The following is a 14,844-nucleotide window of genomic DNA, read 5'->3' as shown; positions in this document are numbered from 1 at the left end:
TGCACCATGAGGATGTTGGTTTGTATTTTTCTAATTTTAACTGCATCTCAAAAGTTATGGGAACAAACCTCAAAGTAATTTGTGAAGTGAAATGGCAATTATGGCCGTGGAATTGTTGCTTTGACCTTGTTTTTGATGGAGGCCTTTCAGCTCTGCTTGATTCATGGCCTCCTATGTTTTGCTTTCTTTCTGTGTGTGTATCTTTACCCCTGTTTATCTGGTCATTTGCATGGATGGTGTTCCTCAGGATTGGGTTGGGACTTATATATATTTGTCACCTCTTTACCATCTTCTATCCTTTTTCTCCATCTTTAACACTAGGAGAAGAACAAATCATGTGGCTTAACTATGACATAACTAAGGCAATTAGTGCTGCACATAGTTATAGTTTCTTTACACTTCTCAATAATAGTTATTAAGAGGAACCAAGATACAGTAGTGGACTCCAATCCAACCTTTGGTGGTCTCACTGATCTCACAGTATTTCTACTGCCTCTTTTATCAGTCCTCTCTGACACAGACTTGTTATTACATTACATTACGTTCTCTGAAGCTAATACACTCAAGCATCGCCCAGAGCAAATGGAAAGTTGAAGGAGTCACCACTGTAGCCAGAATTGTGTGGTTCATTTGAGGGATTGTCAGGGAGAATTGGGCTGAGGCACAGTGGAGTTATGGGTTTTCAGAGCGTATTTCTGCAGTTTGTCAGAGGCCAAATGAATGGCTATACCGTAGCTCTGCTCTGCTGGGCTGACATGACAGAAGACCTAAAAGTTGATCACGTACCTCTAAAAGTGGTGAAGTTTGATAGAATGGACCTGCAGGATGCCACATTGATTAATTAGTTGATGCCTTTTCCAACTTGGCATTGATTCGTAAGGTTTTGTATCACTCATACGCCTGTAGGAATCAAAAGGATTTGCGGACAATGTCAGATCGGTTTGATCCAACCAAGCCACAGTTGTTAACATCATCCCTAATGTATGTCAGCAGCCTCTGAGCCAGGTCTGTGGTCTAAACTCAACAACAGTGAAAAAGTGGTTTCTTCCTTGTTAGCCGAAGAGCTGGAGGAGAAGACTGCATTCTATCAGTCAGATAGCTGAGCCCTGCAGGCCTGCTCTGTCTCAATTTGTGTATGTGAGCATTTGTGCATGCATGTGTGTCCCTTTCCAAGTGATTCAGTCAACCTCGGCCATATAACTGTGTGTGACCACAGAGTTGGTGTTGCTGTGGAAACCAGTGGCAAACAGAAACAAATGAAGTTGTTTGAGCTCCATGATAATGATGGTAGCTCCTGCCAGACAATTTTTAGGCCAAAGCTGGGCCCATCAGCATCATCATCATCATCGCCATCATCACATGGAGGCCATAGACATACACAAACAGCTTGAGGAGTTTTTGTGTGTTTGTGTGTGCTCCGATTGGGAGTAGGGTCTGGATGTGTGTGTGTGTGTGAGAGAGTGAGTGATGAAACTGTTAGTGACTTCATTATTCGGTCTCTTTTCCACTCCGCTACACTGTGCAGAGAGTTTAAATGCAGTGGCCATCAATGGAGAGAAAATACTAGGATGCTGACACCCATAACATACGACTAGTGTCCTTTCATTTCCTCTGGAGAAAACTGCCTCTGAAAACAACATAAAGCCAAATAGACCATGTATTGTAACACTGATTCATTGTGTCATTCACTTGTGCCCACTTTTTCAAATTAAGGTTTCATCTGGTTCATTATTTCAGTGCATTTTTTTCTGTGTTTTCTATGAATATGAACAATGCGGTGTGCCACCATCGCTCCAATCCTCCATTTCTCACCTCACTAACTTTGACTCCATCCTTAACGATGTTACTATCTGTCACATTATAACAGCATAAGTTTGTGTTCTCACTACTTTTTTTTATATTAAATGAATAAAAAACAAAACTATACATTTCTGTTACACTTGCACTGATGAAATTTTACGCTGAAGAAGTTCCTCGGGTTTTTACTTATGTTTTTTAAAGGTTTATTTAATTGAAAAGTTTTTGACTGTCTGTCCCTTTTATTATATCATCCCTCCCTCTTTCTCTCTCCCACCAGTCTCGTGAACAGTCAGACGATGAGCAATCAGAGGACTCTGTGAAGTTCAAACGGCTTCACAAGCTGGTTAACTCCACACGCCGGGTCAGGAAAAAACTCATCAAGGTGGAGGAGGGCAAGAAACATGGCTCTGAAGGTTTGTAACACCGGAGTTCCTTTTATTATCTTACAGTTCAATTTAAATCTGTCAACATTTGTTTATATCAGCCAATTAATGTTGATGTGTTGTATTGCCCAGGCCACTTTAAGGTCTCTGTTTGAGGCATCATACTTCTCCTTTATAGAAATGTCAAATCTGCATGCATTTCTTGTGAAAATTGTTTGTTGAAAACTGGTTTTAGCACTAAATTGAGCTTTGTCCTTACTAAAATTAAGTTAGTAGAGCCATAGTAAACGTTAGGTATAATTATTGGAAATTAATGACGCATGTTAAAAAGTAGGATTATTCTTTTAATTTTTTAGCCTAAGTTTTGCTTAATACTCAGACTTTAAGAATGTGTTTTGAAATTTTTGCTGGCTAACTGCGGTTTGGAAAACCACAGATGGGTCATGGGACTACACAGAATCTGATCCTTCTGAGTAACTAATGTTGCTGGCATCTTCTTCTTCTTTAGAGCTTCTGAATCTGGAGACACCTCCCACCTGTGAGGACAACACAGCTCTGTATACAGGGGTCCTAAAGAAGCCCTCTTTGCCCCAGGAGATCTCCCTGCCCTCCCTCACCCAGGATCAACTCTCTCTGGATGGAGACACAGACAGTCTGACCAACTCCCCTTCCTCCAGCAGCCTGGACACCTGGTCCGGACACAAGCTGGTCAAAACCTTCAGTAAATCTTCTAGTACCCACGGCCTCATCCGTCCACCCAAGAGAACCCCAATTGGCTCCGGGGGCTCCATCTCCGGCGTGGGAGGTAGTGGCTCATCCTTCTCAGAGCTGGATGGCTGTGGATTGGACGACGAAGGAAAGCTGTCGCGCTCCACAACCGACGGCGAGATGCGGAAGGCACTGAGCTCCATCTCCCATGGGGTAAGTAACAACGAGGCTCTCTATGCCTACTATGGCCTCACCAAACCTCGCCCCAAACCCCCTGCTCAGTCCCGCCTCCTGATATCCCTGGATGACGGTCCACAAGGCAGCCCCAAACACCAACCTGCCAACCGGCACCATGGCAGCTGGACGCACCGGAAACCTGACCCCAACTACGCTTACTCCACAAAGCACCTACTGTATCAACGCTCGCGCAACGCCAAGACCCCTATCTCCCCTCTGTCTGTCACCCCCTCCTCCCCTGCCCGCTGTGATGTAGCCAAATCAAAAGGTTTTGGAAGTGGGGGAGGGGGCTGGGTGTTCCCTTCTCGCAGGCTGCGTGGTCGAACGGCAGTCAGTGAGCTGAACATCACCTATGTGGTAGAACGGAGCCTGTATGGTCACCTCAACTGGGCCCAGCTGGTCCGTCCAGTTACCCTCAGCCGCGCTGAGCGCCGCTGTCTTTTGGAGGAGGACCGCGAGGCAGACAGGAAGTGGGCGGCCAGTGTGGACCGCTGCACCAAGCGTGTGCTCTTGCGCATCCAGCAGAAGTCTGTGAGTTTAGACCATGAGGTTTAAATCGACCGCCTCGTGTGAGCAGGACTCGGTGCTTCAAAGTTGCAGAATAGCTCAGAGGTTATAGGTACAGCAAACACACACAAAAAAGACATGCCAGGTCAAATGACTTCAACTTATCCATTTAATATTGTCTGTGTAATAAATCCACATCAAAGTATTGCAGCTGTTCTCATGTAAAGAAAAAGGGTAGGGGCTGGTATATCTATCACAGACCTAACTGTCCTTCGAGGAATGTCATCTTCTATGACCTTTAAGTAAATGCCTTTGGCTTTAAACCTTTTTTATTTCAGCTGAATATGAAATGATTATGGAATATGCCGTGGGCCACTTGGGAGGTTAAGTCACAGCAGTGCTTTTATAAGTGCCTTTTATAAATTTCAGATCCCTGAAGTACATGCACACTCACACAGTCACACTGATCCCTGTGGGCAAAAGAGATGTTGTACAAGCTTGAAGCTGCTCATCCTTAGAACTGCACAGTACAGCCTCAGAGACATATTCAATGAATGGCCTTATAAAGTCAACTTAAGAGACTGAATGGTCTTTACTCTTATCATCTTTTAAATTGATCTTGTAAGGCTGAGTATAGCAACAAAAAAGTGGAAACTACAGGCAAACTGCAAACTAATTTGTACCATAGTGAATGTAAAATGCAAGTTTATAATGCACGAAAACAGTCTGGTTGCATCACAAGTAATTACGTTGTTCCCCACATGTATCCAGATAGCCTGTGTGTATCAACAGAGGTAGTGGCACATACTCTAGGTGGTCATATAGTGGAGCTATCCTGCAGCTTTGAGGGTACCTGAATCCTATCGTGTTCTAGTGAAATCACTGGAGGTCGTTCTCATCCAAAAACTCGTTGAATCCACTTTTTCTGTTGCTTTTCGTGTTCTTTTTTGGCCCTGTGCCTTTATGGTTGCAGATGTGATTTTTGTTCTTTAGTTGTTTTTCTTTCCTATAATTATCTTTGAGAGACATTTTTTTCTGGGTGCATGTCCATTCCATCGAACATCACCATGACATTCAGAGTTCTTTTTGGACGTCTCTTAAACTTGTTTGTTCTCCAAACTGCTTTTTCTGGGAAGTTGTGATGTGGACTGCAGCTGTGGACATCTAATATAAAAACATTTTTCTAAATGTGCAATGCCTTCTCACATGGATGATCTTCGTCAAGGGCTTGTGGGAGTTTAGTCAAATAGTTTAGAAGTAATGGCTTTTGAAGCAAAGGAGAAATGCCATCAAGTGCCCCACTTGAACTGAGAGTGTTTTTTGGCACATACGAATGTACATGTCTTTGTCTACATGTTTGTGTGTGACCTACTGCAGAGCTTAGAGAGGATTCAAAAAGTTAAAGCCAGTTCAGTGATAAGATCCTGGATCTCTTTTTCCTCTCATGTCATAGTTCCCCTTTGTGTCTTCCCCTTATCTTGCTGTTGACCTCTAAAGTCAAGAAAAAAATCTCCATATCACCCTGTCCTCTCAGCAGAAACAATTTACTTTAAAAATGTTTCTGATGAGAATAACATATTGTCGGCTCTAAGCAACCAACCTATATGTTGTGCATGTTTGCATACTAAGCCCAGTTTTGCATTTCTCATAATTAACCACAAGACGTTTTGCATCAGGCTGAAATGCAACAAATAAACATTCACTTCTAACCTTCTAATCTTACAGTTATATATTTTAGTTTGGGCACATCAAGAAAAGTTTAATTTTATCCTAAATTTTGTCGAGGGATTCAAGTTTTAAAGCATATGAGCAACTCGTTGCGTGCTCTCCACGGTCAAGATAACAGCTCATTTGCCTAGGATCATGCAGTAATTTGCAATTTTAAAGAGGAGCTCATATAACAGTTTGTGTTACATCACGTCTGTTGGCTGTCCACAGTCCCATATGACATCATGCCCCCGCATATATACAAACCATATAGCCATGTACATTAATCAAACTGCTGCCTGTGTTGTGCCAAGCATGAATCATTGTGAGTTGACCCTCAGTGGGTGTGGATGGGGAGTTGCTCTACCTTCTGAATGTGACTCATATGACTATGTTTTGGCTCCCCCACAGAGAACATGCAGCTTCGGAGGCTTTGACCTGTCTAACCGTTCACTCCATGTGGTCAACACAAGCTCCGAGGCCAATGTAAGTCCTGGCAGCTTGTAAAATTAGAAGAGGTTGAGAGGAGCACAAGCTGAACTCTCCTGTCATACTAAATCACCTCTTTTGTTTTCTCCTTTTTGTTTTTGTGATCTCCCTGCCCTCTGTCTTCTCCCGTTCAATCTCCCCCGATTCATCCCCCTCATCTCTGTCTTTTGCTTCTCTCATCTCCTTCCTCTCTGTCCATCCTTTTCCGTTCTCGCTTTCCTTCTTCTAATCACAGAGTAAGGAACAGGAGGCTATATACAGAGAAGTGGTCAAATCCCCCACTACGTCTCGGATCTCACTGGGCAAGAAGGTCAAGTCGGTCAAGGAGACGATGAGGAAACGCATGTCGAAGAAGTACAGCAGCTCCTTGTCTGAGCAGGTTAGACACAAACACACTTGGACACACAAACTCACACATGGATGCAATTTTTCACTGCTTTATTTGTAGAAAGTTCAGATATTATTATTATCAGATATAACATTGAACATTGTGTAGTTTTCCCTTGTTTTTAGTGCAAATGAGGCATGTATAAACATAGTCAAACCTTAACTTTATTTAAAATGCAGCAGCTGCCACATAAACGGTCCCACAAATCTGCACATTATGCTTTTAAACCTTAAAACAGTAAGCCAAGCACTGCTGTATGGAAATCAAAACTCCCCATGTTCTGCAAACATTTAGAGGATGTTTTGCAGTGTAAGCCACATTCTGTCCACAGGCTGTGAGTGGGTGGGAGTATTTGTGTTAGTTACAGAATAAACATAGAGCACTAAAACACACACACATTTGGATTTCTCTCTGCTGTGCTCTCCTTGGGCCCAGTAGGGTGGAGTGTGCGTTTCATGCTGAGCTCATGGGGTGATGCAAGTCTCCCCAAGGCTAGCTCTTGGAAATAGAGACTTGAAGTATGAGAGTGTATAATGACTGTCTCATCTGCACTGGCCTAATTTTTCTGGGCATCCAGTGGCTTTACCAGTGGCCTGTCCAGCCCTACAGTTTTATGCTGTCCCGCAGAATGTGTCATTAATGCACAGTTGAACATCTGTCCGTCACGGTGGTCTCAAAACTGTGACCCACATATCCTGACATGAGTCATGGAGCCATTGGTTGGGAAAGAGCAAAGAAAAATGAACTGCCATGTCTCAACCATGGCCATTTTATAGACCACAATGCCACCTAGTGGATTACTGAAACAAATAAAACACAGTACAGTACAGTCGATGAAGCATGTTGATGTATGTTGTTGCTTCATTATTAGAGACTTTTAACTTCAAAGGAGATCTGAAAAGATTTGAACAAAATCAAAAGTTTAAACAAAAGTATTTTTAGTCCAATTATTACTAATTAATGCAAAATAATCCCTTGGCTGTTATCAGTTATAAGTAATATACCACTTTAAAGGTCAAATTAAATGATATCATTACTTTCATAATTTGATGTAATTCCTATTGAAATAAGCTGTTCAGACATGACATTAGCTAGTGAGGGATCTATCTTAAGTGTAAACCAATGGGCTATCAGTTATGGCTGATAGATAGGCAGAAAAGAAAAGCTTGTTATTTATAATGTCTTTATTGGTTGGACATTTTTGTTGCTACTGCATCTTGAGTTCACTTAAGATGAACTGTTCAAGGAAGTTCAAGTGCCTATTTTATCTCTTATCTCTTTATTTGAGTCTTCAAATGATAAAAAAAACAGTGAAGATCTTTCCTAAATAAAAATATCAGAAATAAATCTTCCAGAATTTGTACAATTGGTAAAATGTTGATTAATAGCTTAATCACATTTGTGCTGAAGAATTTCACATGTGTACAGGGTTCATTCAAATTCTTTAAAGCTTGAAAAAATGTTTAATTTGAACTGTTATGTCTTCAAGGTTAGATATATGCTTGAATTCAAATATACTCCTCGAAAAATGCTCAACATAATCTGACGTTTCATCACAGTCACTCATGTAAACCAAAAATCTTTTAATATTTGAAATTAAATAATGCTATCGTCATATTTGTTTGTCTCCTGGCATCGAAACTAGCAAGCATTAAGAGTCTTTTTTGTTTAGGTACCTTAAAAGTGCTTGAATTTTACACTTAAAGTTGTACAAATCCTGCATGTACACCTGTTTTTCAATAAAGATGAAAAACAAATACTGACAACCTCTATCACCCCACCACTTCCCCATTCTTTTTTCCACCCTCTCCGCCTTTGATCTTCATATTTTCTTTCTTTCCATGGTCTCCCCCATATGTCAACCTCTTAACCACACTTTTCCATCTCTCACATCCTTTCATCTCTGAACTGCACAACATTTCCTTTGTGTCTTCCCCCATGTCCTTTCATTACCCCTCTCTTTCTGTCTTTTAGTCCAGTCCGGATGGAGCCCCTGGCTCCCCTCAGTCCCCTCAGCCTGACACTGACTCGCTGGAGAAGCCGAAGCTTAAGGCCGGAGGCTCTGTGGAAAGTCTGCGTAGTTCACTCAGCGGACAGAGTTCAATGAGTAAGACAAGAACCATTATTTTAGAAAAGGCAGGCCTGCTTTTTAAGGCTGATATTTTTAAATGGATTTTAGGTTGTTTTTTGACATCTTGAATACAAGAAAAAAATCAATTATTCCAAGTCCTCGATTATTTCAAACCACTCTCTCTTGGTGTTATTTTACGCTTTGGCTGTTAGTGGCCACTAACACTAGATGGTGCTCGTAACATTTGGTGCTTGCTGTTGTGTATTTAAAATGCATACAGATGACTTGAACTTTGGGCTGCTTCTGGGATTACATGCATACCAATTATGATTTTTGTGGAGTGATGGCCACGAAGAGCAATTCTCTCTTGATCACACCCAGTCCCACCAACTGCCTCATGTGTTATGATCTCATAGAGTTTTCGAGTGTGTTTTGACCTCTCAGGTCATCTTATCTAATTACAACTTCTGATTACTTCAACCCATTTTTCCGTCACGTCTTCAAGGATAAAATACCCTCCATCGTTTCAAGCTCAGGGCGAATTGAAGCCATAAAACATGCACATAAACACGCAGGCAGACAGGCAAACATACGGTAATGATTAGGTAGGAAGTCTTGCCTCTCAGATTCCCACAAGTCGACATGATCTCAGCAGCCTTTCCTCAGATACAGAAAGAAATATGCAGCAAATACTCAGCTACTCCCAGGATCTGTTTAAGACCCAGTTAACATTTTCCACTCACTGCAGACACAAAAATGTAGAAAAAATAAAAGGTTGACAAAATAAAATCAATATAGTGTTTGGATATAGTACCTATGATGTCAAATCTAGTCTTGTAAAGCTACTTGGTAAATGCAAGCTATTATACAGTGACCATGAAGATGTTTTGAAGACAGCTTGAGTTAGGATTTACTGCATTAACGTACAGTATAAAGGAAAACTCCAGTTAATCAGTGCTTATAAATGCCTTTTTTGTAAGTAGTAGCGAGTGATGGCTTTATAAGTAGTCATTTTATATCTTATTTAAATCGCCACGTGTGTGTGTGTGTTTGTGTTTGTGTCCAGGTGGTCAGACAGTGAGCACCACTGACTCGTCAGCCAGTAACAGAGAAAGTGTGAAGTCAGAGGATGGTGATGACGAAGAGCCGCCTTATAGGGGACCGTTCTGTGGCCGTGCCCGAGTTCATACAGACTTCACCCCCAGCCCCTACGACACAGACTCCCTCAAACTGAAGGTAAAACATACTTTGCGACATGGAAATGATTGTGCACCGACAGGTTAAGTTCGCTTGTGCGCGCACCTACAATTTATTTAAGCTGCATCTTTTCAGACATGATTACAATTCATGGATATGATGAGAGATTGGAGCTTGGCTCAGTTTATTAAACATTTTCATATTTGATATACTACAGTCCTCTATTGGCCAAAGAGTCGCTACATCAAACAAATTAGTTTACTTTAACGGTTCAGTTTTTCCAAGCTAGTCTTTAGAACAACCAACAGGTTCAGAATATAAATGCAAAAGTTTGGTCATTCTTTCTAAATTCTGGTCATTGTGATTTTCCAGCGCGGTGATGTGATAGACATCATCAGTAAGCCACCCATGGGAACGTGGATGGGCCTGCTGAACAACAAAGTGGGCACCTTCAAGTTCATCTATGTGGACGTACTGAGTGAAGAAGAGGAGAAGCCCAAAAGGCCTGTGCGGAGAAGGAGGAAGGGCCGACCTCCCAAACCCACATCAGTGGAGGAGCTGCTGGAGCGCATCAACCTCAAGGTACATATTTCGTACAGTATTGCCATGTATTGAATACCAAATAGGTAGGATTTTCAGCATCAGGTCATCTCACATAGTGTCTGTTAAGTTTTCAGTGGCAGTAAAGTTTAGTAGATTTACCTAAACTGATTTTGTCCATTGCATAAACTTCATCAGTGAATTGTCCAACCTGAGAATTCCCACCCATCTGGCACCTAAATAGGAGAAAACAAAACTTGAATGAAAATATTGTTTTAGCCAAATGTCTTCAAAACACATCTGAAGACAAGCAGAGATAAATATAGTGTAGGCAATTACAGGCTGCACAGCTTAGGATGTTTGATCTGACACTGACGCATAAACAGTAACACCCACATTCTCACAACCACTCCCCAACAAATAACTTGCATCTTTCATCAAAACCTACACATAGCTGTGAGCTTGATATCATCTCCTCCCACTCAGGCAGCCAACAGGCCTCACCTCACCAAACAGAGAAAAAGACTTTGTGGGTAGGCTGTTTTATCTCCGACCAGTCTAATGGCCAAGTCACAGATTAAAGATTAGAGAGTACATTATTAATGTTATAGCACAGGCTTCCTAAATTGTGAGTCTGGGTGTTACAAGTGCATCAGAGTGCTCATGTCCCCTTAGTGACCACCAGATTCCTGCAGTGGGCGAGTTAGACTAAACATATATAGATATAGAACATTTTAGCCAATGTGTATTCTCTTAACAGGTATTTTAACTACTCTACCCTTGATTTGTGGTTGGCTGATGATGAAAAAGTAAAAATAAGTTCCAGTACAGTTTTCTTATCCAACATAAATGATCTTTTCAAGCACCATTTGCATTAAATTATTAAACTTGTGTTGAAATTAGTGGTCTTTACGTTTCTTTAGATACTCAACCAATTTTGTTCAGCTGACAAGAAACAAGTTTACAAAATGGATTGCATACTGGTCCAGACATCTACCAACCAAGATAAAACGAAATGGCTTTGCTTATTTCTCGAACAAGACCGATCATAAACAGTATATAAATTTAAGCTGAATTAAAAACAGAAACAAAAACGTGTATTGGGAGCCGATCGTGTTTTGCTGTGGCCTGATTTTTTGACGCTACTAGTCATTTTTAGTTACCCCATTGTCACCCTATTGTTGTTGTTTTTTTTGTTCTCTAGATGACACTGTATTTTACTTGTTTGTCGAGGGGAATGTTTTGTAGTGAAATGTCAATGTTAAGCAAAAGTTTTACTGCTTGAGTGCCTCACTTATTTTCCGCAGTGTAGATATTTTCTTTTCTCAGGTTTCAGTCTTTTGCAGTGTCCATGATTGATCTCCATAGGCTATATAACTACTATATTAGTTATGATTGAGCTGTCAAAGGAGTAAGAATGTTGTTGTTGTTTACTTTTAGAAATGCTAAGTAACACGTTAAACTGGAAAGCCAAAATTTGGAACACACATCAACAGTGCTTCACTGTAACCATAAAGTGTAAATCTCCACACCCCTGTAACTTTTAGCCCGAAGGATTCTCTGCCAAATAATCTCTGGATTTGGAACAGGTTTGAGTTTAAGATACTGTGAGTGAGAGGACCCAGCTGCCTGTGTTTGTGTTAGTTGGTGGTCTTTTGTTTAGTCCTGCATCATCCAGCAGAAATAGAACAGAGACACACTGTTCTCCGCTGTGGACTCCACCATTGTAATTGATGGTCTCGCTGGTGACACACAGTCTATGTATTCGTCCAACAAAGTGTGTGGGTCACAGAAACGTAGAGCTCAGCAACATTCAAAGTGGAAGCAGTTATGAGTGTGTTGAATGATAGTGTCAGCTGACTGTGCACTAACACAGAGCGTATCTAGATTTTAAAGGTTTTTTTTCTGTGTCTGTACCCTCTCAGATAACACAGTGGTTTGGGTGACAAGCTTTGGTTTTGTTTGTGTTAGTGTGTAAAACTTTGTCGTCTGTGGTTGAAGAGCACTTTGATGTAATCGTCTCCACCTTCAGTTCTTCTTGTTCCCACATTACGTTGGCGGGTTTCCCTTTCAAGTGCTGTTTTGCCACAGCTAGAATAGCTCGGGATTGTGGCCACACACTCCACGCTGTTACTTGATTGGGTACACCTAACTTGCTAATGTTGCTATAACTCACTTTTATATGCCTGTCAACATGACAAAGTTTGTGCCATATTAAAGTGTGTTGACAGTTGAGGCAGCCATAACTGAATTAGCCATGGCTTAAAGTGATTATATGCCATCTGAAAATCAAAATAGTAGTTAAGATTTGGCTCACCAGTGGTTTAAAAATACATGATTTGGATGGGAAATTATGAGCAGATGACAAGTGTGTGCCCTACTACCCTACTCTTGTAGAGGTGGGATAAGGCGAAAAAAACAATCGTTTGTAGTTTATGTATTTTATGCTTCTACCCCAAAGTTTTTGTCACTGGTCCCATGACTCAGATCAAAAGTATATTTTTCTTTAGTCTAGACACCCTCATTCTTAGCTCCTCAAAAGAAACTTTAAACTCAGACGTGACGTTTCGGTCATGCAGGAGCACATGCCCACTTTCCTGTTCAATGGCTACGAGGACCTGGACACGTTCAAGTTGCTGGAAGAGGAAGACCTGGATGAGCTGAACATCAGAGATCCTCAGCACAGAGCCGTACTGCTCACAGCTGTAGAGCTGCTACAGGAGTATGACAGTAAGTAGACTTATAAAAAGCACATACATATTTTGAATAGATGCGTGAGAACAAGCGTGGCTCCCTAGCTGTATAAAAGATGTATTATATCTGTATTTTGAGAAGGGTTGAAGACCTGGAATTAAGATCCTGGTGTTTACTGGGAATTCTAAAAAAAATCTATTCCCTTTCCCTGGAAAAAAAATATTATTGTGTCTGTGTTAGCGTACTGAAGATGTAACAAGCCGCCTTGTCATTCCTAAGTACTAAAGTACAACCTTGAAATGTAATTATTACGGTATGGCAATATAACTGGATCAACTGCAACGTTTTTTCCAATAACTTTTCTTGCTAAAATGCAGCATACAGTTCAGCTGTGTGGCAAAAATTAACTAAACTTAAAAACCAAATACAACAAATATCTGGCGAAAAACTATATATTCATAGAAAGTAATAATTTTTAAATCATAGGAAGGGGAACCCCCGTGGCTTTGGGGTTGATACGTTGATCATGAGCCGTGGCTTTCCACTGTCTCTCCACTGTCTAATAAAGGCATAAAATGCCCAAAGATTAATTTTAAAATGATGGAAAAACATTCAACCCTAATTTTGATGATGTTGCTATTTTCTGTGTCTCTTTGTATTTTCAGGCAGCAGTGATCCAGAGCGCAGCGGCCTGTCGGGCTCCCAGGAGAAACTGCTGTCTGAGGGTCGGGGCCTGGTGGGAGACTCCCCACGAGACTCTGGGTGCTACGAGAGCAGTGAGAACCTGGAGAATGGTAATGATAGCTTTGCATAGACTAGACCACCAGTACCCAAGGCCCACTGGGAATTAGCCTTACTAAGACCTAGTCTTGGTCTAGCCTAACCCTACTGTAGTGCCGCAGTGACTGCTTCGCCTTTTTCCTCTGTGGGCCTCCACCTCTGCTCCATGTCTTGCCATGCTTCTGCAACACCTCACCCATCTCACTCCTCTGGACCAGCGCCTGCCAGTCAAACAGCTCCTTCTGCTGCCATATCTGCCCCAAAACCTCACCTGCACCCACATTTACCCCTCTAGTATGGGTGCTCTAAAGAAAGAACCCCTTATCACTTCATACGTTCTTAACTTTTACTATCATGTCACTCCACTTTGTTCACCACTCTTTCCATCTTATAGGCATTCTGTATCGTCAGTGCCAAAGTCAAGTTGTAACTGAGAGGGAGCCAGGTCCAAGACCAGTAAGCCTAGTCCACCCCACAATGCTGGGAGCACAGAGGGAGAGATCCTCCTCAATGCACACAACTATTCAGATGAGAACAAACTCACTGCCCAGTCATGGACGCAGATTCCCAGCTCTTCCACCTGTGGATTCGAGGCTGATAGAAGGATATTGGAAGGATGATTATAGGCACAGAGATTATTTCTTTTAAGTGTTTTTAATATAGTAAAATAGCTTACAGAGTAGCATGTCAATAAATGGCTGGGTTTTTGTTTTTTTTTTGCAGTGGTAATTCTATAGCCTGATAAGGTTTTTAAAAAATGCACTAGTCAGGTAACAGATCACAGCTGCCAGTTAAATCTCTTGTCTTCATACCATTTCAATTTGTCACTTTTCTTGTGTTTATAGTGACTATATTGCACAAAGAATCATACGGTATGTGCCTAAAAAAAGAAATGGATGAAAATATTTTTAAATTGTAGTGCATAGAGAGTTCTGATTATAGATGTTTATTGAGGTCTTATTTGTGAGATTTCTTTTTTGTTTATTTTTGAAACTGCTCTGTCCTTCTGCATAAGACTGTATGTTTTCTTTCTTCCACACAGAACATTCTTTTTAACAGCTCCATAACTCATAAATCACTGTTTTATTAAACCTTGTCTTCTCTCTATATCTGCTGGGTTCCAGTGTAACTACTGGGTTTCCCTTTTGTGTGTGTATGTGTCACTCAGGTTCAACAGTAAAGCGTGCAATCTGCCACAGTGAGTTGTGGAATAAAAGCCACTTCTAAAAAAAAAAAAAAAAAAAAAAAGGTCTCTGGTGCTGCTTGCTTGATTTTTATGTTTTGTCTGTTTTTCCTGCCATGCCACTAAACGCTGTTCACCTAGCTGCATAACATTTAGTAAA

General features: G+C 41.2%; 1 protein-coding gene across 11 annotated transcripts in view; it reads left to right on the top strand.

Annotated features, from left to right (window-relative positions):
• The window catches only part of sash1a (SAM and SH3 domain containing 1a), a 233,329-nt gene that overhangs the window by 209,979 nt on the left and 8,506 nt on the right, over positions 1 to 14,844 (top strand). For 9 of the 11 annotated variants that reach the window (XM_044168074.1, XM_044168077.1, XM_044168071.1 and 6 more), the window contains 9 exons: positions 2,078 to 2,213; positions 2,692 to 3,104; positions 5,754 to 5,828; positions 6,067 to 6,210; positions 8,194 to 8,326; positions 9,357 to 9,526; positions 9,860 to 10,069; positions 12,607 to 12,757; positions 13,387 to 13,515. In XM_044168074.1, coding sequence (XP_044024009.1) covers positions 2,078 to 2,213; positions 2,692 to 3,104; positions 5,754 to 5,828; positions 6,067 to 6,210; positions 8,194 to 8,326; positions 9,357 to 9,526; positions 9,860 to 10,069; positions 12,607 to 12,757; positions 13,387 to 13,515 — 1,561 coding nt within the window. Of the gene's footprint in view, positions 1 to 2,077; positions 2,214 to 2,691; positions 3,660 to 5,753; positions 5,829 to 6,066; positions 6,211 to 8,193; positions 8,327 to 9,356; positions 9,527 to 9,859; positions 10,070 to 12,606; positions 12,758 to 13,386; positions 13,516 to 13,895; positions 14,609 to 14,844 lie in introns of those variants that run through there. The other 2 variants (XM_044168080.1, XM_044168069.1) reach the window with 2 other exon arrangements.

Source organism: Siniperca chuatsi, linkage group LG16 (genome assembly GCF_020085105.1).
Source record: "Siniperca chuatsi isolate FFG_IHB_CAS linkage group LG16, ASM2008510v1, whole genome shotgun sequence".
Lineage (NCBI taxonomy): Eukaryota > Metazoa > Chordata > Actinopteri > Centrarchiformes > Sinipercidae > Siniperca > Siniperca chuatsi.
Note: the sequence above shows the minus strand (reverse complement) of the source record. Positions and strands in the feature narration are given on the sequence as shown.